Source organism: Puccinia triticina, chromosome 1A (assembly GCF_026914185.1).
Source record: "Puccinia triticina chromosome 1A, complete sequence".
Taxonomy (NCBI): Eukaryota; Fungi; Basidiomycota; class Pucciniomycetes; order Pucciniales; family Pucciniaceae; genus Puccinia; species Puccinia triticina.
In genome coordinates this window covers 6,980,862-7,006,763 of record NC_070558.1, presented here as the reverse complement: position 1 = coordinate 7,006,763, position 25,902 = coordinate 6,980,862, and the positions used below count along the sequence as shown (strand labels likewise).

Sequence of the window (25,902 nt, the reverse complement as noted above, 5' to 3'; positions counted from 1 at the left end):
CTTCTGTCCTCTCGGAACTCGACGGAACGGAACTTAAGCGCCGGTTCGCGGCGGATCAGGTCAAGCGGTACTTTCCGCGTGGGGGCATTACTGACCAGAAGTAAGTCCCCCTCCTTAGTATGCACCTCAGGTCCTACTACTCCCTTTGTTGTAAGCATTACTTTAGCCACTGCCGTGAGCCGCTTGTGGGACCCCTTTCTTCTTTTTCTGTCTTTAGCGCGGTTCCTCTGCGGATTGTCGGCAACAAGTGTGCAGTCTAGGGACAGACTGTAAACGGTGGGGTGATGTGGTGGTCAAAATTGTAGTCAATCGTCAAGATCAACCTTCAAGATCAAGACCCTGGTTCCAAGATGCTCAAGACTCAAGATTACCTTCTCAAGCCCTCTCAGTTCCCTCCCCCTCCTCCATCCTATTTCTCATTTCCAATCCACCTCTCTCAAATCTTTTCCACTGTCTCCCTTCTCATTCACTTATCCTTACATTTCTTGGTCCTAACACAGTTTATCTGTGGGTTTATTTGTTTGTTTGATTGGCTTGTTTTGTTTCTTCTAGCTCTGCTTCCCTCTTCTTTCTTCTCTGTCAGTGTTCTTATTTCTGGATTATTTTCTCCTCTCACTCTTCCATTTATCATGTCTTCTATATCTGCCTGCTTTTGGTTTCATTTTTTTTTGAGTGTTGTGTTTTCTTTCTTCTTTTCTGTTGTTTTTTGGTGTGTGCGCGCGCACGGCGCGCGAGGAGATGATGACATGCTTGTGACAGGCCTCCAGGAATCCAAGTTCCAGGCGAACTTGGAGGATAGGAGGCCATAGCATCTGCTCTGATCCAAGGCAGCTATCAAGAAATTTATTTGATCCTTGATCTTTTTCCAATCCATTTCCCGATTTCATTGCGCAATACAACTTCCAACAACAACCGCCAACAAAGATCCAACCTTTGTTGTTCCCTCCAAAACCACTTCCCAGCTATCAATTTTGATCACACTTGTCTCACATCAGGACCATTCTCGAGGGCAGCCCCCAAGGCACTTTTCCCCTCCCAGCGCTGCCGCCGGCCTAGCACCGGACGGAACGCCATACCGGTCTCTGCCAGTCATTGAGGGGACTCGCATCTCTTGATGACCGGTCTGTGCCGGTCATCAAGGGGACTCACATCTCCTCTCAAGACCGGTCTTTGCCGGTCATTGAGGGGGCTCACATCTCCTCTTGATGACCGGTCAGTCCGGTCATCGAGGGGACTCACCACCTCTTGATGACCGGTCAGACCGGTCATTGAGGGGACTCAAGACCTCGTGATGACCAGTCAGACCGGTCATCAAGAGTAGATGTGAGAATTTGACTCCCCCACCCTGCCATACCGCTTGCGAGTCAAAGGCCCCCTCCCAAACTTAGCTACAAAAGTCCCTCCTGGGCGCTTAGCGCCCGCCTCCAAAGGGGGGACTTTTCAATCAGTGGACATTTTTGATGTGACGAGTTTTTCAGATTTTGCAGAGAAAATCTGAAGTCTGCAATAACTTTTTCAAAACAATCGCTATTGTGGCACCATAAAGAACATGATGAAGGTCTACACTTTGCCTACAACCTTACAAAATTTTGGGGATGTACCACTGCTCCTTCAACAAAAAATCAGCATCAGAAGATGACCTGCGAGACACTCCGCCAGGTACCCCAAAACAGTGAAGTACACACAGTTCCTTTGAGGCAAAAAAGTGACACATCTGTCTGTTTTTTCCATAGCTCTGACAGGTGTATGTACAGAGGATGAAAGGCAATTTTGCTTTTTTTTATGACACTGACATCAAATGGATTGCAATCTGTGAGACAATGCTCCTAGGGACCCCTGTCTGACCCATTATGGGGCTTTCTTTCTAGCTGATTTCTTAACAATTAGGGTGGGGTGCTATATAACAAAACAAATACCAATAGATCTGCAGGCTTCTTGCCTGTTGATGTACATACATTGAGCAAACCTGTCATGCCAAAAAGAAAATAAAACTCTTTTTTGTAAGTCCCTCCTTTGGAGGCGGAGGAGGGACTTAGTTAAGTTCAGCCCTCTCTGAAAAAACCCCTTGCCCCTGCGCAGGTGGTACTTTTGCAAGTGTCAATGGCAATCCCTGCCGCCCCCACTCCCAATGCTTCTACCTGGGGCCCTCCTCCCGGCAAAATTTATCAAACTCCAGACAGACCAGGTCACACAAGAATGGCAGGGAGCATGGACAGAGCTTGGTTGGATGTGGAGGAGTATGAAGTGATTAGATGAATCATAACTAAAGTGTCCTTGGATTTTTTTTAATAGTTTTTGCTATATATTAAGCATTCTCACAGAAACATCAGGGCTTGACTTATTCAGATTAATTAAAGACTTGTGCAATCCAATTTTTTTGCATATAATTAATTTGAATCAGAAATATGTATTTTTTACATGCATGGGATGCAATGTAGTGTGTGTTCCTTAGCAGGGAATGGGAGATGCTTCACAACAGCCTACTTAGCCAGATTTAAAATCATTTTTGCCTGTCTAATATGGCTAGCCTGTCAAGGGGAGGGGTGATTGAAAGAGGCAGGATGGCCATTGAATTTGCAGCGGCAAAGCTGCCTTGGCCTCTAGTAATATATCCAAGTTTATTAAAGCCTTGGAATCACAAAACAAAAATTCAAGGGTTTCCCCTACAAATCTCCAAAAATCACAAAAACAAATCAAGGGTTTCCCCTCTACAACTTCCAGAAAAAAAAATATTAAGGGTTTTCCCTCTACAAATTCCCAAATCAACAAAAAAACCACAATATTACAGCAACCAAAAATAGAAAAATAATCTGCACCCAGCCACCTAACATCAGCAAGCTGATGCACCGTGGCCCACCATTCATCCCTGTCTAGCAGGGTTAAAAAATGGTGAGAGGATGACCCCCAGCGCGCCGCATTGAAGGCATTATGCAAAGGGGGGCCAACAAGTTTAGCCCCTCAAACTGCGCAAGTGCAACAGCGGAGGGGGTGAGGACGAACCACACGCTGGAAGTACAGCGGCAGAGGACGCCTGAGGATTTATTGAACCCAATGAGCTCCTATTTATACACACCTGCCAACTCGATACAGCAGCTCTACCGCATCTCATGCGACAACAACAACCCACCGCCACGCCACTGCCCAATACAAACCGTGCGGCCCTGACTATGAGGGTGCACAATTCCACTGCAATCGCGCCCTCGTCATAACTACAACGCTGTTGCCCAGTCAACCGTACTCCACGTCCCCACAACTGGCGCTGTTTCTGCTCAACCATCTTCCCAAGAAGGCGTCGAACTACCAGATCAAGCTCGACGCCTCGTGCGTCCTGCCCCCACCTCTGCCCCTTCATTCAAACAAAACAGGCAACGCTGACACAGGCCTGTGTTTCCAGGGCCGAGACGCTGATCTTGCATGCGCTTGAGCACAAGTGGTCAATGATGGCGCTGTTCTTTCGCCCGCCCTCTCCGACCCCTTCCCTCATCCTCGCCGGAATCTTTTCAGCTTGCCGCGCTGCGCGATTCCGACCGCTCTGTCCAGGTAGCCAAGGCCATGGCCCAAGTCTTCCAACTATCTGGTCCGTCCTTTCCCTTCGTCTTCACAGAGAGAATGAACAGGTGGGCTCTTGCCAATGATTTTCATTTCACATTTGAAAGATTCCTACCCTCCCTGTTGCTGGTCCTCCACCAGGCCCGACCAGCCGCCAATTTGCTCCAGCCCTTCCGCCCTGACGATCCTAGGGCTCTGGCACTGCGTCAAACATGCGCCCGCAGCCCTCGCGCATTCGCTCTCAGCTTTTGGTCAAGCCCATGTTGACCTCAGCCCGACCTCGTCCGCGTGGGGCGCGCGATATCCTTACAACACGCGCGTGCTTTTGAATCACATGGTGCCTTACTCGGAACCCCTGCCCACTCCCATTCGGACGGCGAACACGATCTCTCCAATCGTCTCGTCCATATCAGCAACTTGCCGAACCCTACTAACCTAACACGCAGTAACAGTATGGGTGAGCTGCGCATTCCTTCGAGGATCACGTCCCAGCAGGGGCGCCTCTAAACCGAACTCAATCAGGTCAAGGAATTCGCCAGGGGAATTGAGGGTTAGTCCCATGTCTTTCCGGGAAATTTTCGAAACATGACGGCTGACTGTTTTCCCCACTGCACAGGGTTGAAATCGATGAGACGGACGTATCGAAAGATGCTCCGTGCGACACTCCGTCCACAGAGCTTTTTGAATGCGGACGAGCCAGATAGTGATTCAGATTTGCATCAGGAGCCGGACCGGCTGCCGGACCTCCCCGCGAAACAGGAAGACTCGGCCTCGGGCTCGGCTGGTCAACAAGTGAGTCCCGGGGCGCTGGACCGCGTGTACAGTGTGATCCAAAAGATCCAGGAAGAGTATAAAGAGTGGTGGACGTCCTGTAACGTGCTCATCGATCTCGGCGAAGGCTCGAGGGACCCTCGCACTAAGTTCTCATCTGACCGCGTCCGGGCTATCACCGCGTACTCTCAAGACCCTTCCCCGTCTGAACTCGACCCCCTGCCCGTCCCTACGACGACGGACGCAGGCAAGGCCCCGCAGGAGGCCCCGCCCGGCGTACATAAACACTTCGAGATCCTCAAGAGCATGTTCGCCCCCGACGGCTCTTCTGAAGCCTCGCCGAAGGGGCAGACAACAACAACAACAACAACCTCGTCGTCAGCGTCGTCTTCTTCTTCTTCGGCACAGACCAGCCCGGAGAGCGGTCTGGCGCCTCCTGAGCCGCCGATGCGCTGCCACACGCCGCCCATGGCCCTTCAGCCGGAGATTGACTTGGGCGACAAGACACCCATCTCCCGGCCTGTCAAACCTGCCAAATCAGCTGCAACGTGTGCCCCGCGAAAGCCGCAGACACTCACGCCGGCGCCTCAAAAAGTGCACAGTGTCGACCTCCTGGCCTCCACCTTCACCTCAACAATGACGACGCGAACGACGACGGTCGCTCTGGACAACCACTAACCACAAGCTCCAGAAGGACCTCAGCGCATACAAGTTTGATTGCTTGGTCCCCAGTCATAACCCTCATTGTCCCCCACAGACATGCCTCCATCCTGAGCACCTCTGGCACACCTTGCCAACCATTTTGTGCAGGCCAAGGCTCTCCCCACCATTGTCCATATTTTTCCTTTCTCCTGCCTATTTATCTTAAACTTGAACTTTAGTATTCAACTAGCGCTCCATCATTATGTGGAGATGATTTATGCTCAACAGAAAGTCTCTTTTTCATATTTTAATGTGTCTTCTCATGTATATTCCTACTCAGTTGTAATCAATCTTTCCCCCCTTTTCATGAGGCATTCAGTAAGACATTACTATTCGCAGCATTTTGCAGTTGTTGCACAATGTTGGATACACATTTCCAAAGTATTTGAGAGGACTGGATCATGCTGTCCTAAAGGCTTTGATCTCTTCATAAATCAAGTCTAACCTGGTTTGTAAAATGTGGTGAACAATGACATGAATGAATTTAGCACTGATGAATTTTTTGAACATGTTTTTGGCACCCAAAAGAGTCACTAGAAAGAAATGCTAGATTTCCCCCTAATTTAGGCCTTCTTCACAAGGATCTTTTACAGCCTGCAGTGCAAGTTAATTTCTTGATTTTGAAGAATCCATCCCTCAAGATTATTTTTGGCACCATAAGCTGCAATGTGCTGCTAGACTATACCCCTTAAGATGGGGAGATAAATATGTATATTTTATACCCAGCAATCTCCTGGCCATTGTCACATGTGCAGCTCTCCTTGGCAACCCTGGTGTCTGGCTCACAAACAATCAGGGCACACCTGCTCAAGTTCTGATTTCTCATTTGTTCTGTTATGCTGTGAAGGAATGTGCGTACATAGCTTGACAACCAGTTGTTCCAATCATCTCCCTGCATGCACAATCCCAAATAACAAATATTCTCACTAGACCTTCATGATCAGTATATACTAAAAATCAATTGTAATCTCTGTAGTCTGTTGTGACCATCAAAACAAGTAAATACTGCGTTTTGATGGCGCCAGTGCAGCGGAGGTCTGGGGTTTTGTCCTTGTAGCGGAACCAATCCGCGGACATATCCAAAGTCACTGGCCTCACTGCAGATTTGATGTCATGCAGGGGCTTCACAAACCACAAATTATGATTACATAATATGAATCAGTTTTACACATGGTGGCTTGTATGCGTATGTTGCACAGCAAATGGGGGCTAAAAATGCTAGAAGATGAAAGATGAACAACTGCTGTTACACTGATGGCTATCAAGCATTTCCAGTAAACATGTGTTTGCCCCTTAGCTTCATTTTTTTTTTGCCCTTAAACCATCCAGACATGCTCAAAAATGGGTAAGATGATTTTTTGTGTGTAACAAATGTGTCTTTGAGGATTTTTTCCCTGCAGCGGCGGAGCCGCCTTAGCCTCTAGTAATATATTAAACTCTTCAATTGTCTTATTCCCCTACTGAGCGGCATAAAAGGCCGCCTCCACCTCTTCATACTCATGGTAATTAGCAAACGTATGCTCAATTGCGTTAATAAAGGAGTTGAAATCACAAAGCTCAGCCAAGATGTAATCCATACCAGCCAACGCTCTAAGAGTTGGCAAATGAAGAGCCTCCGCATTACTCAAAACCAACCCACGCCACCACGTGTAAGATGGGACCTTGTCATCTGTGCGTCCGGTAGGAGATCAAAAATAACCCGATATCCACATAATCTTCTGTTTTTCAGTATTGAACTGCTTGCCAATCCGCTCAAACGTGTTTCTCATACTGAAGCAGAAATTATTAGTTTCGCGTGGTGCCCCGGTGAAAAAAATATGGGATTGATGGGGTGGTTCAATGAAAATTCTGGGTCGCTCCGAAATAGGATTAGTACTTAAGACTTCCAATTGTCCCAATCGGCCCCCCAGCGGATCATTCAAGCCTTCCAACAATCCGCAAAGATGAGCAATTGATTGTTGATGCTCCAATTGATTCTTCACCAACTCCCCATGAAAAATGTCCTTGATGTTCTTTGTCTCGGACTGTAAGGATGAAATCGATTTCTTGTCCTGTCAGGCTTGCGCGGTCAGAAGAGCGATTGAAGCCGCCTGTGCCTGAATCAATGTCGATTGAGTTGAATTGTCGACCCGCAGATTCAAAAGCAAAGCTGAAATGTCATCCTCCATATGTCCAGGATGATCGGCAAAATGAGACAATTCTTGAAGAGGTGGTTGACTGGGTTGAGGGGAAACCAAAGGAATGTGACGAGGTGAGAAAGCCATGAACAAAGGCGAATTATGGTCAATAGGAGAAGGAGTCCCGATGGCGAAAAACGGCAATTGATTTGACGGTCCTTGAGAAGGTCCCGGTATCAGAAGAGCTGCCACTGACGGGGATGAGGGAGTAAAAGTTGGAGGGTTACGAATAGGAGTCATTGGTGCAATTTTGGAGTTGTCGGACATTTTTGATTGGGTAAAAAATTTATTTACAAGGGAATATTTGAAAAGGATTGGGATATAATTGTGAAGGCCCGCCTACTAATCTCTTCGCTATATGGCTATGAAACTATCTAAGAAGATAGTTCGCCGGATGCCAGACTAGTAGAACTAGGATTTTTATGATTTATAGTTTTTGGTCAAGTTGATAAGGTAATCTGTTGATTGTTTGTTTGTATCATGAGAATGAATTACTCAGATAAGATTTTATGATGATGAGAAACTATAACAAAGAATATCCCGATAGGGAGAGAGAGAAAAGAAGGAAGGAAAGACAAGAACCGAAAAGAGGAACATAAAGACGAATTCTGCTTGACTCCGATGACGACATCATAAAAACAGATACGTCATAGCTCCACGTAGATCGAATCTAAATGATCAGTCCTGCCAAGCTGATCTGCATGATTCACAATCTACAAAGCCGGAGTATTAATCAGCCGTATAACTTCGTAAGCCATAATTTGTCAGCGCAAGTCGTTACACAAGACTCCTCTCAGAGATGTATGGTTTGAGCTTGGCCCACAAAATCCAAAGTGAGATTGTCCGCGCCCCTTGTTTTGAGGGGCTGAAACAAAGATTTGAATTTTTGGGATTGTCAAACCAAATGCTCAATCTTCCGTTCCTCTGTCATACGGGTTTAGTTGCAATGCAGATCATCTATTTGGTTCGCCCGTCAGGACAGGGGTTAGGCTTGCGCCTGAACCCCCACTTTCTGATGTGTGCCGGGAATAGAAACCTCAGATCTCTTTCTTTTCCCTGGTCGAAGCCAGCAAAGGAATCATCCTTTGCTGCCTCACTTCCCACACTTGCTGCGGGAGCTGCCAAACAGTAGCCCGCAGCAAGTACCAGGTGAGAGCAACAGCCGAAGTGGATTGGCGGGTGAAAGAATTGTTTGTTTCAGTTGTTATCTCAAAGCCAGAGTGCAAGTGAAGGAAGAACAGGCTAAGAGCTCAACCGCGGAGTTGGAGAACGCTCGACCAGGCACTCAAAGCATGGTAAAGGTGCCAAGATAGCCTGCATGAGCCTCCACGAGGCACGTGATTTTTCAGTCCCAGCAGCCACTGAGCCAAAGCCCATCGGGCTGGGCTTCCCAACCATCTGTTGGCCCCAGATGTTTATCTAGAAGTTCCTGGTTTGGCGCCCGCCCCCGCCGACGGTCGCGTCTGCGCCATTGACCAGCTCCCAGCTGAGTCTGCTCTCCGGTGCTTGCCGCGGGTCCACTCCTCCGGACACCACCCTGTTCCCTCACCGAGCTCTCGCACAGACTGGCCTGCAAGCATGCTGGGGCACTCAGCATGATCAAGGAGGAGCTGCTCATGGAACAATACTGGCCCATGTTTCCCACCATATTTGAAGTGCTTTCCTATTATCTTTGACGTCCCCAACCGCCGCCCCGCCTCCTGCTTCACCCTCTCTCCTATCTTATCAGCGGGTAGGCTAAGCCCTTTCTGTCCACCCTGTTGAACCTTGGATAGGCCTCCTCTGTGACATGCATTTTTCAGATCCTGTCTAGACAAGTATATCACCTGCTGACATGAAAATCTGAGTTACTAGGGTACATTTGATAAACCTTGGGGGAAAAAAGTAAATTTCTGAATACCCTCTTGCTCTGATCAAGTATAGAGAGGGAAACAAAATCCCTCTTTAATGTTGGGAAAAATTGAGACTCACTGACAATTAGATTTAATTTCAAGAAAAAGGTTCTCACATGAATGGTCTATCTTAAACATTGTTGAAGATAATCCAGGTGGATTGATCTTATTAAGACATTGGTTATAAAATTATTTTTGGAATTGCAATAAGTAAATTTGCTTTTTGGAAAAGCTAAAACTACAGCACAACAATAATCATGCTGAAATATATTCCCCTGGTTTTCAAGGGGGGAGGGGGATTGAGGCCTCAGGGTGCAGCAGCATAGCCCCCTAGGCAAATTCTATCCAAATTCAACCGGTGTTGACACTGTCACAACTCCTCTTGAGTTGTTCTAAAGCTTGTGAAAGTATGGGGGAATTCTCAGCCACTGTATCCTTGAGATTGCAGCGGCGTAGCCGCCTTGTGCTCTAGTTTGATTTAATTCATGCTAAGCAAGGAAGTATTTGAGGCACATTCAGAATAGACAAGTAATACCACTAAAGCAGATGAATTGGTTTGAAGCTGAAAGATAAGGAAAGAATATTGATGATTTCTTCTATTGCTTGCAGTTTGATGTCTTGAAGCATGTCTGAGATTGCAGTGGTTGAATTCTTGGGATGAAGGTGTATCAATTTGGGGGAAATTTATATCACCTCTCTCTGTTGAAGTTTGATTTTTTCCCATGTTTCACCTGACTGTTGTTCCTTAGTTTTGCGTGAAAAGGGAAAGAATAAGACGTTTTCTATGAAAATTTTCTTCTTGTAAATCAAGATATTTATCAACAACCGCAGCAGCCTCTTCTTTAACCTGAAGAACCCCAAGGATCCCCTCGAGGATATGATCGGTTGGCTCCAGGTGATGCATCAACTTGGTATAGAATACAGAGAAGATAACCTAGAGATGTATAGAGAATACGCTCAAATACACTACAGTGATATTGAGACATCTTTCAGATCAACAAATCAAGGAGGGATTCTTTGAAAAAGATCTATAAGGTTTAATGAATTTTCTTGAAAGACCTGTCCAGCTATAGTAAATAGTGCTATAGATTGTTTTTGAATGTTCCAAAATACTGGTTCAAGTGTTGAATAATATATGTGGGATAGAATGGCTTTGATAAGCTTATGATGTTGATTTTTTCAAGAGAAAAGGGTGATTGAAGCAAACTCAAAGAGGCTATAGCAGAATTTTTACTGGTATCAAGCAGAAGAAGTAGCTATTGGGGCAATGCCAGACTTGTGTTGATATCTGCTATTGAACACTGATGAGCTGATAATTGGCCTAAAGGGAAGATTATATGTTGAATTGAGGGCTGGCTGACTTGTGGTTGGGGAAAAGATGAGACAGTAAAAATATGCAATCCTAGAAACGTGTAAGAGAATATAACAAGATTTATGAGGCGAATTGGAATGAGACAGGTGCCAATCACCAAGTATGAAACACAAAGATAAGGAAATGAGACCTTAGTAAAAATACAAAATCCTAGAAACGTGTAAGAGAATATAACAAGAGGTATGAGGTAAATTTTAATGAGACAGGTGTCAAACCTCACATTTGAGACACAAAGATAAGGAAAGGAGACTGACAGCCTCTTTTTTTAGTTGGTGTTTGATTTCATGAAGGCTTCAAAAAATAGCAGTGCTTGAATGTGTGGGATTCAGTCTGATGGATCTTGTAGATTTCATCATACCCTGGCTCTCTGCAAGGGAATTCTTTTTTCCATGTTTCACTGGAGCATTGGTTGTTTGTTAAGCCATTTTCCAACAAAAGATGTGCCTTTGACTAATACTAGATGCCAGGGAGACTTTGCCGCTGCATACTCAGGCTCTAGTCTATGTAAAACTCCCATTTAGGCATAATTTGCAAATTCTTGCTATAGTTTTTTGCCCTTGAAGGTAGAGATGGCCTTTTGGTACCTGGTATCCCTTGGCACGCCAGCGCACCCAACCAATATTACCAGGTGCCTGATCTGGGGAAAAACCCCCAGGTGACACCCAGGTACACTCCAGAATACTACCTAGCCCCTGATCAATAACTTGCTTTTCAGTGGAGCTTGGACATATAAATTTGATTGGATATCATCAGGCAGTATCCACAATGTTGCTGAATACAACTCAGCTCCTATTGAGTCAACATAGCCTTGAACAGGAAACCAAACCAATCATAAATCAGCAGCCAACCTAACTGATTGGTTACCACTATAAAAATTTGTGGGGTACCTGTTGTACCCTCTCTGGTGGTACCTTATTGTTGGAATACAAACCCTCTTAAGAGGAGTACCCCTCGTGCGTAGTACTTTTGTACACTCAACAAAGAAATCATAATGAATATTTATATTTATTATGTGTAAAACTGTGACAGGTGAGGTACTGTGTACAAGTCAAATCATAAGAAGCTTTGCGCTATTATGTCAAGCAATGACGCAACAAACGTCATCACTTACAACTTAGGAGATTACTAGAGGCCAAGGCGGCTTCGCCACTGCAAATAAAAACATAATCATCAAGTATTGAATCAAACCTGCTACCCGGAAAGGCTTTGACCCTCACCAATGGCCTGGGGGTGGATTAGATTTTTTGAATGAGCCTCAAGGCAAAGGAACTATATTCTTCCAGATTCTTCACTGTTTTCCAGATTACCAACTATCAACAACAAAATATTTGTATGAGTGGGAGCTATTGAAAGATTGATGGATCCCCATGCTGTTCCTTACAATTCAATCATAGCTGGGGGTTGGTTTCAACCCCTTCTTCTGTTGCACTTTCACATTCTGAGCAAAACTTGTTGGTCACTGCTGTGAAATTGCTGGTCACTTCATATTCTTGGGTCCTTTACCATAGTTCTAAGAATATTTTAGCAAGATTAATTTGGAAAATTTCAATTTTCATGCCCTATGGTACAGACCCTTAGTTCAAAATGAAATGAGAATTTCACTAAGTCCTCCAGAACTTTCCCCAACATGAGATTGAAATCATGCATTCATATTCTCTTTCCCTGTCCAGTTCACTTGTTTGGTTTCATCACATCTGAGTTTATTAAAGACAGACAATCACAAAAACAAAAATCAAGGGTTTCCCCTACAAAATAATCAAAATAAAAAAATAAAAATAAAAAACAGCCCAAAAAAACACCCAGCCCAATACCCATCCTCTTCTAGAGAGGGTGCAAGTATTGGGCAGATGACCCCCAGCGCGCCGCATTTAAGGCAAGTTGCAAAGGGGGGTCATCACCTTTCACCCTCAAACTGTGCAAACACAGCAGCGGAGGGGCTTGAGTCAACTCACTGGCTGGAAGTGCAGCACAGCGAGTCGACTGGCAATTCCACTTTGCCAGAGGCCGCTCTATTTATAGGCGCACCCTCCACCCTCACTTCTCTTTCCTGACCGTCACCCATCGCAAGAAAACACCAAGACTGCCACCGCAAGCCTCCCGACCGTTGCGAGATACTCGGCAAACTAGGACTCCTACCGACAAGCACCCTTAAATACACTTCACCCCAGCCACAATCTACCGCGGCGCTGGGAAGCCCAGAATCCGATGGTGCTGGGCTCACCATTGAGAACACAACCAGGTCTCCAGGACCTATGTAACCTCCAACCAGCCAGTGTTAGACTGGGATTGCACGTGCACGCGAGCCCAGTCGTAGACTGAGAATCCCCGCCAGATGTCTGGAATCCCGCTGGCTTGAAACCGGCTTCAATCCCGCGCGACTTTCACTTGTCCGATATCCCCACCCATCACTCCACACCGCCCGTACACTCCAAATCTCGTGCCTTCACTCCAAACCCCACCGCCGCCAGCCATCACACAAGATCACCCGACAATGTCGGGTTCAACTCATTTTGGGCTAATGTTTGAGGTGCTGCTAGGTGAGTCTTTTGTTTTTGTTTTTGCGCGCATCGACCAGCGTCATCTGATGGGACTCGTCGTTGATCTTCTCTTTGCCCTGACTGGCCTCCCTGCTTCTCCGGTTCCCAAAGATCCCGTTCAGCCTTGTCCATCTGCCAAGACCCCCAGCGCCCTTCCGCCAGTCATTGTGTTCTTCCGCCGATCCAATGCTTGCACTCGGCCTTGACGTTGGCCAACACAATCATCTCAGCAATTGTCCACCACGCACCGCGCCTTCGCACTCGGTAAGCTCCATTGGCTCCTGGGAGTCGAGCCGGTGACTGTTTTCAGTCTCTATCGCGGCGATGAATCATGTGAACAAGGATCTCAAGGGTGATGGGGAGAACTTGGGTTTAGCATTGGGCCTCAAAAAAGACAGGTGAGGCGACATTGGTAAAGTCTGCAGGCCATCCAATTCCTCTGTTTTATTGTTCAGTACTGGAATTCCTGGTGGCCGCATTGCAAAATCCTGCAGCCTTCTTGGAATATTCTTTTCGCCCCACACCACCAGCACCAACAGAACGGCCGCTTTGGGGCGCCTTTCGCAGCCGACGCCGTGTGTTGTGAACTCGCTGTGGCACGAATGGACGAGCGGAACTATGGAGATGTTGGACATGAAGGGCGTGGCGGACGACGGGATGGACTTGATCCGGCCGCACATCGAGCGCGCCGTGGCGTTCATCGAGGCCTGTCGCGTCGCCGGGGGAAAGGTGCTCGTGCATTGCCTCGTCGGCGTCAGTCGCAGCGCCTCCATCGTCATCGCACACGTCATGAAACATTGCCGGCTCGACCTCATGTCCGCGTACCTCATGGTCCGCTCCCGCAGACTCAACATCCTCCTTCAGCCAAACCACCTCTTCATGTGGAGCATCAAACGGCTCCAAAACGACTTGTTTGCCTCCGCCGCTGCCAATGCTTGTACCTACAGGCCCATTAATTCCAGATTAGTCATGAAAGCTGTACAATCATTTTACGCAATTTAACAACATACATGTTAGCTTGCACTTAACTTCTTGAGGACAGCATCCATCAAGGCTCAAGACCAAGCACAAAAGTATCATCTCCAAACATAGTTTGGTATCCAAACTGGCTATGTTTGGATATAAATTTGAGCCAATAGCATGTAATTCACAAACAAATTGTACGCAGGTAGGCTCTTTGGTGGTTAAATAACTTCTGTGTTGTTTAATTTGAAAGCACTTCCTCAAGAGCATGGTCCTTGGGATCAAGCATTAATTTTCAAGGAACCAGCTCAACTCCATGTGAAGTTGCAATAAACATATTGTAGCACCTAAGGAAACTAAGCTACCAACACATAATTGTGCCCTCATATTCCCTCATGCCATGAATAGCTAGGTCACAGGCAATCCTAAATCAGAGAGTTGATGATAGTAGGAAGTTCAAGACCAATCTATAAAGAGGCGTAGAAAAAAATGTTGATTTTTATTGAACTTGATTCAGGTGGGTGGGTGGGTACTGGGTAGGGTGATCCTCCCTAGGGAGGGAAACTCAGGGGAGGTGTCTCAAGGGAGATGAAGAGTGGGAAGTCTGAGAGATTTGAGGGCTGCATGGGCCAAGTATGTGGTGTGAACTTCACACCACATACTTGAAGGGAGATTAAGCACAAGACTATAGGACTGAACCTGAAATCTGCAGCGGCGAAGCCGCCTTGGCCTCTAGTACCCATAGCAAAATCATGAACTTCAAAGATCCTGATTAAGGGTCAGGGGTGGTCTTGATAGTGACACACCACTGAATAACAAGATTCTAACTGAGGCAAGTGATAAGGGTCAACCAGGCATTGAAACAAGCTTCTGATGAAGTAAAGATGAGAATGAAAACTGGATAGCAAAGGGGGAGAAGAAAGCTAAGGATATGAAGAGCTATAAAAGAAGAAGTAGAAAGCTCAAATCACGACTGAGTTTTAATTTCTTGGGCTTGGTATGGTTCTCATTCCAAGAATATGTCTAGTAAATTAACTGGTGAATCCACAATCCAAGGAGGTTGCCTAATTAAGTGATTTCTAATTGATGCACTTTGAAAGTCCTTGCTCAGATAAATATCCCAAAGGAGGCCATAAAACTCTAAAAGGAATAAGTCATTCCCTTGTGTCATGTGAGTGTTAGCTCTTGCCGCCATCTCTTTGCGGTCTTATGGCATGTTGAGGTACTTCTTCAACACACTTGACCGCGGTGATGGTGAAGACGTCAATCCATTTGGAGGATAGCACCAAGTAAGGCTGATGCCGGTGAGAAAGAGCCAGATCTATCATGATAATGAGGAGGGGCTTGAGTGGCTGGTGTCTGGAAATCAGTTCAAGTCCACTGCCAAGCCAAAGATTGGTTATCAACAGGAGATGGTCAGCTGTGGTGTCTACTGGGAGCTCAAGAGTCATGCCGCCAGATAGGGTGAGATCCAGAGTTGCAGCCTCTGCCAAGCAATCAGCAGTTGTGGCGTCTTAGTCTCGGAACTTGTGGCGTCCTACAGGTGATGGCAAGGCGTGGCACCTTCTAGGCGAGCCTTGAATGTCAGTAGACCGCTGAGCAAAATGAGTTCCAACCATTTTTTTTTTCCAACCATTTTTGTCACCCCAAAGCACTGCAAGAAAAACTCTAGAAACTTCTTGCAGTTGAGATGCAAGAGCTCAAGGCAAGCTGTGCCTCATGCAAGAATCAAGCACTGGTTGATTCCATGCACATTGTTTAATTTATGCAAGAGTGAGTCCAAGGTACAAAAAACTAAGTGCAGGAGTTGATACCTGTGCAAATTCCCCTTTCATGTGCACATACCCCTTTCATGTGCATATATATATCCCTTTTGTATGGGGTGGATTAATTTTACACTGTATTATTTACACGCTTTGGGCAATGTAAAAAACATCAATGTAAAATTACATCTTACCAGGTGCAAAAATAAATTCACATTGGTCCGTGCAAAACCATCTAGAGATGTTGACTTCGAACCCGTTGCGGGTATCCGCTATCCTCTGGCGGGTATCCGCCAAGGCTGGCGGATACCCGCCAGGGGATGCGGATGCGGATGCGGATGTCTGGTTTGCTGGTAAAAACCAGATGATACCCGGGTATTCCGTCGGTTATCCGCTCATCCCAGGGTCTTTGCGCCGCAGCTGCACAACACACAATCTTTGACCCAGCCTCTGTACTCTTGGCCCCGCACCCCGCACCCCGCCCGCCCCTTGGCCCCGTTCCCCGACCCCTGCTCCCCTATATGTCCTCCCACCCCAACTATATCCTCCGATCCGGACCATATCATCCTACCACCACATCATGAACCGACGCAAGCGCCCCCGATCGATCATTCCACCATCACCATCACCAGAACACAAGGCCAATCGAACCACCGTGGAGTCACAAGATGAACGTGACAATGGAGAATCATCCACCCCTATGGCAACCGATTCAACCAACGAGCAGCGCCTTTGTAAGTACTTCAAGAATATTCTAGTCATTCATTGCTCCTCCAGCTAACCCTTTTGCATGTAGATCATGCACAGAGGCTCGCATGCAACCAAGTCAGTTCAGCTTATGCTTCCTATGAGACACCGACACTTTCCGATCAGCTTGATAAATTCAAACGCCGCATGATCGCATGGAAGTGTAAGACGTGAGTTTATTTTCTGCTATTTCGCGAGACCAACCATCACCGACCGCAAACCCATCATCAATCTCCGAGCGCCCCTTGTCCCCCAGTATGTACCCTGATCGCTCGCACGGCTTAAGGCTGACGACCATCAGGGCACTAAAGGGGCTCGTGTGGTTCTCGGCCACCTTCAACCACCCCATCTCTGTCAACTGAGCTCAAACCAGTCGCCTCCAACGCCCGTAGCCACGACATGCTATTTCTATCAATGGATGAAAACTAATCAAAGACTTGCACCTTTCAGATGTTGTAAGACTATCAATCGACCAACATACGAATCATCGTGCAGCAATCTCCTCACGCATGCAGGCCGATGTCTGAGGAAGCAGCAAATACCTTCAAGTAACAAGACACTGGCATTGGTTGGCATATCCGGCACGGGAGACATTGACCCACGGGAGGTGGGTGTTTTTTGATTAGTAGAAGATCATATTTTCATTCAACTGAATTGTCTGTTGACTCTCACTCTCTTTAGGTTACACAAAGATGTGCCATCTGGTGCGCCGAGGGTGCCAAGCCGTTCTCGGCCTTGGAAGATAGAAGCCTCAAGAACGTTCTACATCCGACAATCCTCAAGTATCTACCAAGTCGAAATACGGTCGCCAAGGCCGTCCACATGTTATACTTAGCGGTTCAGGAAAGGTTATGTATGGAATTGAAGGTGCGCCCATATTTCATTTTGTTTGATTTCCTTTTTGATTGACTATTGCTCGAGATATTCAGCACCATGAGGGGGCGCTGTACTTAGGAGTGGATGCATGGCAGACTCCCAATGGTTATGACATCATTGGCACGGTGATATACCGCCTTTCCGAAGATAGTGCCGGTAATGTTGGATTAGAAGCATCCCCGCTTGACTTCGTTCAGCTTAAAGAGCGGCACACCGGTGAATACTTGGCTCGAATGGTCCAGTATATTGTTGAGAAGTTTGGCTTGACCAATCGGGTGAGAATTGTCTTTTCATATTCTGGCTTGATTTCACTTCCCTCTAACCCTGCTCTTTGCTCTCTTCCTCTCTTTAGATCTTTGGTATCGTCTCTGACAACGCGGCAAATAACAAGACAATGATTGGTGAGTTGGCTAAACTCAATTGGAAGCGTTTCCAAGGGGAGACGCAGTGGATACGGTGCTTTGCACATATCCTAAATCTTATCGTCAAGGCCATACTTCGACCGTTTGCACGTGTCAAAAAAACGACCTCAGGGGCTGCCGAGTTTGAGGATTCGGATGAAGAAGAGGAAGCATGTGATCTTATTGATAAGTATGCCGATAACTGACACTCTCAGTATTTTGGTGTTCAAACTAGCTGATATGTGATAATTGCATCTACAGCTTCAAAGATCCTGACCAACGTGAATCAGATGATGAAGCGGATTCTATCCGAAGCAATCAACCATCAGAAATTGATACCGCCGATGAACCTGCAGAAATCGATGGTGAGCTCGCTGACAAAGATGAGCTCACTTTGGCTGATCTGGAAGACCTCGAAGAGGAAGGACCAGGAGATACTTATAGTTCGGAAATGTGTCGCCGAACCCTTGCAAAGGCAAGTTTGTTTCACTCAGTCTCACATGATCGTTACATTATCTTCTGTTAGTTAACAATGACCCAACGGTTCCCTACAGTTCCGAGGGATTGCAAACAAGCTCAAGAAGTCTCCAAACTCCAAAGCGAAGTTCGTCGAGGTTTGCAAAGAAAACCAAGTCGAAAAACCGCACAGCATCGAGCGTGACGTCCCAACACGCTGGAACTCCACCTACATGCAAATTAAGAGCATTGTCCGATGTGAGGATGCCCTGTAAGTACAATTGAATTGTTAACACTCTGCGGGTCATCAAACCTGACATCTTGTTCATACCAGCATCATATGGCAGCGCAATAAGCAGTTCGGGACGCCGCGCAACCTTCATGTGACCCAAGAGGACCTTGACTTGGCAGCCGACCTGGTCCAGCTCCTCAAACCTTTCTACGAAATTACACTGGAAATATCGAAAACAGGATCAGCTCGCGTGGCTCAGGTGGTTGTGATGATCAATCAAATAACAGCAAATCTGTCGACGGTGATTGCAAATACAGATGGACACTACCCTCCTGCTTTAAGAAACGCCTGTCGATCGGGCCTTGCAATCACAAACAAGTATTACTCTCTTACTGACTGCTCACCGATTTACAGGATAGCCATGGGTGAGTCTTTTCATCGAGCCCATTTCTATTTCATGATAAATGTTTCTAATGAATTCAATTGTTTTTCTAAACTTGAAGTGCTGCATCCATCTTTTAAAGATGAATACTTTAAGCTAGCTAAGTGGCCTCAGTCCTGGATCTACGAGGCAATAAATCTCACTCGGGACATGTATAATACCTGGTATAAGCCAAGACAACCTACCGCAGCGCCAAAACCAGCCAAAAAAGGATCCCCAAAGGTAACTCAAAGCTCTCCTCTAGATTCTTTGTCCTTGTCTGACTTAATCTTCCTACAGCCATCCGGCGTTTTGGCAGGGCTCGGGGCGGCCGCATTAGCAAGATCAGCCAAAGCTTCGTCGGACCCCGTGGATATATGGCTCAGCGGTGGGCTCTTTTTGGAAGACGGCGAACCACTTAACGGTCTCACTTGGTGGGCGGAGCAGAAACGCAGTGGAAATACACATCATGGGCTGTTACAAATGGCCCTCGACGTCTTGTCTTGCCCAGGTAGGTGAGATTTTCCTCAAGTATCTCATCATTTTATGGTTTCCTGAATGTGATCTTGGTTGATTAATAGCGACGACAGTCGATGTGGAGCGTACCTTCAATTTTGGCCGGGAGTATGTCTCTGCCAGGAGACACAACCTCCATCCAAAATCAGTAGGTCGAGGCATGGCCTTGTCGTTCTACTCAAAGAACGACAAGATTCCACCTCTTGCTCTTCACGAGTACTTAGAAAAGCGCAAGAACAAGATCAAGTCGAGAATGAAGGCTCCTGTGGTGACAGTGGATTGATATTGTCATCACAGTGATGCCATATAGCAATGAAAACATAACTTTTGTGTCTTAGTGAGTTTTGAGGGGCGGGTATCCGCTGATACCCGCGCGGGTATCCGCCCATAACAGCGGGTATCCGCCATTGGATGCGGATGCGGATGCGGATGTGAGAAATTGGGAAAAAAAAGCAGCGGGTACCCGGATGCAAAGTCAACATCTCTAAAACCATCCCATGTAAACTTGTGCCATGTTACACACACCTTGTAAAAACGTATCTGGTGGCGCCGCAGTGACAATTTCACACCTGAGGGCAAAACATGACCTATGCGGAGCATGCAAATCTGCTAATCCCTGCGGGAGAAACTAAATTTACATACTAACTCTTACACTTCCTCATCATCCTCAGAGTTAACCCTGCATGACAGCGCATGACGCTCCCATTTTGGAACATCACCTCAATGAGCCTCAATGGATATCCAGTCAACCAATGGCCGCAGATCCCCTCATCGTTTGACGCCTTTGACCGCGGAACACCGTTGCATTCACTCAAATCGAGGTCTCAACATCAACGGTATGTACCTGAAGAGCTCCCCACCCCCTCGGACAGATTCAATAATTTTTTCCTTCATTTCAATATTGCCTGTAGATCTTTCTAAGCTTCACATACTGACCTGAGTTTATTTTTCTCACACAGTGTGCACAGAATTGCCAGAGATGTGCTCCTTTGCCAACAACTGTGCAATGGCTTTTGAAGCAAAACAAGGCCAAGAGTACTTTTGTGCCGCATGAAGATGTAGTGGAAGCAGGTCAGTCATCCTTTATCCATGAGTTTGGTCCAATTTTCAAACTCTTTGCTCATCCTGCCAATGTCTGAACTCCGATAGGCATTGAAAACCCGACCGGCCCCTTTTGTTACTCATCTTTGACTGATCAACGGTTGCGGAGAGATGAAAATTGGCGTCAACTTTGCTATTCTATGTATTTTGTCGATCCGTAGCCCGATTTCCCGTCTCGGCTCTTAGTGGGGCTTTCAATCACTCTTGGAGGCTAACTGCCGGGCATGAATCCAGTGCTGCCTTGCTCCTTTGCCCAAAAATCAACTTTCACCTTTGTAGTAACAAGAAGGATCCTCCAGCCAAGCAACGCGAACAGTTTGCCATACCTCGTCGACCTGAGCAACTCTGATCATTCAGACGCACGGCCATATCAGATTGAACACCACGCTAGTTGTCGTTCCACCTCACTTTTTGGGTCAATGGCCGACCGAGTTTCCGAAGTTTACCGGCAAGCGCACCACCAAGGTCCAACAAATCATCAACATGACTGACTTGAATTCAACACATATCAGTGACTTAAAAGAGGCTGATGTGGTTGTTGTATCGGAATGGTCTCAGATGCACTGTCCGCCTCTGCATATGTTTTAGTGCGTTGATTCTCTTCATTCTTGGGAAGCTGCATTGTGACCACTCATTGACCTCTCAAAGTACAGCTGGCGTCGCGGAGTGATTGATGAATATACCTATCTGGGAGGTCGAGAACGACTAGCCGTTGGAACCATCAAGTCTTGTAGCACCTGGGTCTTATCAGGTAAAACTCCTGTTGCCAACTTTACCGAGATCATATTGTAAGTTCCAATTGCGCAAGAGGCTATATGCTCATCCCTAGCAGAGTTAATTGAATTTTGAATTTTGTTTCAGGATTACTCGACTGCTTCACATTCACTTAGGAATAGATGATGATGGCGAAGGCCCCAAGGAGATTTTCAAGTCAATCATGAAACACCAAACCGCAGCCAAACAGTTCCATTCATTCCGAGAAATCAGATCTGCTGCCTGGTATAACCGGCGAGATGAAGTGCCTCAAAAATTTTTCGAGCAATTTATCAGGCAGAATGTTGCTGAGATTGACGAAATACTGTGTGAAGAAAGTTTGGAGCCTATCATCCTGCTTTCAGCCAAATGGGCAATCTATTTGGAGCTTGATCATCATGATAAACCAGCTGGCCGTCTCGAGGGATACAGCATACTACACACCTATGGCCAATGGCGATTAGGAGAGAACGCAGCCCCGAGCTGGGGCCTACTGGCAAGAAAATCAATGGAAACCATTGTTGCACGATGCAGTTTTTGGTGTTTTTTTTTTGTTATGTTACTACTGTTACCTGTTTAAAGAGGCGGGTAAGCTGAGTGCCCAGTCCTACTTCTACTAATTGCGGCCAATTTCTGGCCTTTTTCTCTAATTTGCTTCTGCCGGATGTTAACAGAGTAGCATGTAAAATTGCATCCTGAGACAAGATAAGTGAGTTTTACATTGTATAATTTTTACATTTGTGGTGCCTTGTGAGGCCAACAATGTAAATTTAATTTAATTGCCTCAAATTGCAACTTTTACATTGTGAAATTTTACAATAGCCTGGCATTGTAAAACAAAGCATGTAATTTCTTTCTTGACATGCCCTAGCAGGCACTTTTACATGGCATGCTTTACTTGTCATATTTAACATGGTACCTTATTTAGGCCAATAGATGTAAAATTATTTGTTTGGTGTGAAATATGCAATTTTACGTGTTTGTTGTTTTACGCTCCACAGGCAATGTAAAAGACAGAATGTAAAATTCAACATCCCCCTTTTGTATGCATTCATCCCTTTCACAATGTGTACATAGCCCTTTATGTGCACATACCCCATGTGTGTATATCCCTTTCATGTGCATGTACCCCTTTCACAATGTGTACATACCCCTTTCATTATTTGTTCATGACCCTTTCATTTTTAAATGTACCCTTTGAGTTTATTAGATCCCTTTCAATAACCCTTTTATCATTCAGGTTTACATATCCCTTTGATTTTTACATATCCCTTTCATGTGCAAATCCCCCTTATTGCACATACCCCTTTCATGCATAAATACACCTTTCATCATGTGTACATATCCCTTTTATGTTTTAATACACCTCCTCACATTTCCCCTTCATGCATACATATTTCTTTCATCTGTACATACCCTGTTTATGTTATTCTGGCTGGATTCAATGGTGCATGGAGTGTTTAATAAAAGAAATTAAAAGGGTGCTCAGGGGGATGCTCATTTGCCCCAGCCTACTGCATGAGCACTACAGCATGCAACATTGAGATGTTGAACATGGTACACACTCCAGGTGCACCAGCACGGAATTTGGGTGCTTGACTCCAGCTTGAGCTGAAGCTTTATTGAAGCTTGCTGCATCTCAATTGCAAGTTCAATGGTGGGTCGCTAGTTTACTCTACAATAACCGGGGCTGTAGAGTAAAGTAGCAAGCTGCACCTAGTATTTTTAGAGTTATTGTTAGTGCTAGCCTGCGAATAGCCGCGTCACGGTTATTGTAACTGGCCTTTTTTTGTACAGCCGTTACTAGTAAAGTAACGTGTTATCGAGAAAATTAACATGTTATTAAGCAATTAAGGGTCAAATTGGCCCTTATCAAGCAGAGCAACACGTTATTGAGCAGTGAAAGGCCAAATCAGCGACCACCTGTATCTGGAAAACGTGATGATGAGCCTGACTACATTGTCTGTATAGATGGTAATTTTCAACACCAAAGACACATGAAAGCAAGTGTTGAGATTCCCAATCATGTGAAATGCCCTCCCTTGTTTGTTTGACATGAAGATGTGTCGAATATGGAACAAAATATGAATCAACAGTCTACTGAGGAAGCCAACAACAATTCAACGGTGCGCTCTTTCCTAGTATTATCTCTCTGAAAAATTGACTGATTCTTAAAACTTTTATCACCTACTAGGACCAATGCACTGAGCAACATACAGCGGCTGATGATGTGCGGAATGGGAAGACCTGGAGAGAGTGTGATGAGACAGGCCTTTTTGGGATGGCATGCCGGCACAATCAAATACTGGCACTGATTAATATTGTCCAGAGTGGCGAGAAGTGAGTCCCATACTTATCCTCTCCAAAATTGATAGAATACTCACCAGGTACATGGTTTATGATTTTTTCTCAAGGGCTTATTTACCAATGACAATGATAGCTAAGCTGATTGAGAGTACCAGGGAACATGATGGCGGGTTTAGAAAAAAGCTGGCTTTTCTCTATGATATTGGTTGTAATATTGAAAAAGGGATCATTTGTGTATGTATATGTATCATTTTAGTAGCTGCTCAAGCTCTGTGAAATTAATGTGAATTAAATCTTTTTACAAAGAGCGGAATCAATTTCCTGAGCATTTGGAATCAAATCTACTAATGTTTGGAACCAGTGTATTCCACGCGTATGTCCACCAGTGGTCTTGCCAACTGCACTATAATCCGAGGTTAAATGATGGATGGGGTATGTCAGATGGTGAAGGTATGGAGAGGATATGGGCTTTCTTATCACCCTTAATCAAACAGATGAGGTATGCAACAAAGAACAACTGGCTTGTTGGGGTGGATTTAAGATCTGATCATCACAATGATCTTGGGACAATGTACGCAGGTGAGAAAATGTGAAAGTCAAATGTATGTATCTTGATTTTGTGGTTGCTAATACCTGAGATTTTTCAGTTCTTTCGCTTTTTGAAAGGGGTAAAAATGTAGAGGAAACAATGAGAGAAGCATTATACATTTTGAACAACTTGGAGCTAGATTTTGGACATACAAGAGAATACTTGAAAGGCCAGTGGGAGCGACAACGGGAAATTCAGCTTTCCGTGATGGAGACTGAAGCTGAGAAGGAAATGATGAATAAAATTGAGGTGCTTGTTGAATTAGAGGACAGACTATGTGAGACAAAGTATGTTATTTTATATTATTTAAATCTTCAGAATTTTCACTTTGTATTTCCAACTAGTCAGGAGTTGCTTGAACTCCGCAACACAAGGAGGAGGAATAGGACTGCGGCTCAAATTCAGCAATTGGAGCAACTTCCCAGTATGGTGGCCTCTTTAGAAGATGATATAGATAATATCGTTGAAGAACTTGGTTTGGAAAACTTTTGCAACTTGCCTGGGGCCTTTGGTGAGTGGAGTCCTATTAAGTAACACACTTGTATGGTTAATACTGAATGGCTCTCTGATTTCTGTTAGATTCTGAATCGAAGGCCTTGGTCAAGCTGAGAGTAAGCAAATCAAGGCTTTATGAAGCAAAAGTTGGAGTAATTGAGATGCAAAAAAAGTGGGATCGTGGGGGATCTGGTACATACATTTCATGAAATCAAATTGCATATTTTTCCTGTCTTATTTTTACTTTCTGTTTTGTATTTTTTATGAATAGGTAGACAATTGCAGGCACAATTCAAGAAGCAGATGACCTCCAAAGTCAAGATTTTGAAGAAAAAATGGCAGGCATACAATAATAGGGCACACGATTACAACTCTGAATTTCTACCTCGGATCCCGTTAGCAACACCTTCTCTTGATGATGTGAAAGTCTTTCCAATAGAAGATGCATTTTGGAACATGGGTCCCCTCAGTCACCCAGACGAGCCTTGGGCGGTGGATTTGAACGTACAAAAAGGTATTGAGGCCTACCGGACATAGACACACTGCCAAGATGAACTTCACCGGATAGCTCGTGAAGCAAGACAGGCAGTCCAGTGGGCAATTCAACAATAATCAAAGATTGATGATGTATACATTGCATTGAATACTGGTGATGTTTCTCTTTTGAATGCATTACCATAATAAACTAACCCTTTCTATGAATTTGTTTTGTAGGATTTGAAGAGATAGGACCACTCACTGATCAGATTCAACAAAGGATATTCAACATTTGTGTTGAACACGATATCCCCAAATCTGTTCTTCAATCCATCTGTTGCAATTTGGTTAAGGAACACTGCCGCTTATAGATTTCGTGGAATTCTAAGTGCACAAAACTCTTACGTTGGAGCGAACGGTACATCAATCATCATCCTGATGCAAATAACAACATAATCAAACAATGGGATTCGCTCATTACAAAACCTACTGATATTTGGGAGAAACTGGTGACAATAATCATGGAGTTTGGAGATCACGCTGACCACGAGGAAGAGCAGATTTTGGATCAAGAAGCTCTCCAATTTGTTGAAGAAACCACCAATTTTGATGATGTAAATTTTTAGCTGCAATCTACACACGCATTTTCCTTCATTTTCATTTTATTCACCTGTCAGATGTAGTTTTAGCAATAGTTTATCCACTGCACTACATAAAAAAGCAGCCTTTATTCTTTGTTTTCAAGCAGAACAAATGTGCAAGGGTCTGGCCACTGTGCCGGTGTGAGAACTCCTTTGGGACGGGT

The 25,902-nt window shown here is 45.4% G+C and overlaps 2 protein-coding genes across 2 annotated transcripts; both read left to right on the top strand.

Moving 5' to 3' along the window:
- Window positions 1–3,552: 3,552 nt before the first annotated feature.
- Window positions 3,553–4,998, top strand: PtA15_1A760 (uncharacterized protein; the record flags this gene model as incomplete). Its single annotated transcript, XM_053165821.1, has 2 exons — window positions 3,553–3,577; window positions 4,166–4,998. The coding sequence occupies 2 exons, from the start codon at window positions 3,553–3,555 to the stop codon at window positions 4,996–4,998; spliced, it is 858 nt and encodes a 285-aa protein (XP_053016974.1).
- Window positions 4,999–21,024: 16,026 nt separating this feature from the next.
- Window positions 21,025–21,268, top strand: PtA15_1A759 (uncharacterized protein; the record flags this gene model as incomplete). Its single annotated transcript, XM_053165819.1, has 2 exons — window positions 21,025–21,063; window positions 21,125–21,268. 2 exons carry the CDS (start codon window positions 21,025–21,027, stop codon window positions 21,266–21,268), a joined length of 183 nt encoding a protein of 60 aa, XP_053016973.1.
- Window positions 21,269–25,902: the final 4,634 nt, after the last annotated feature.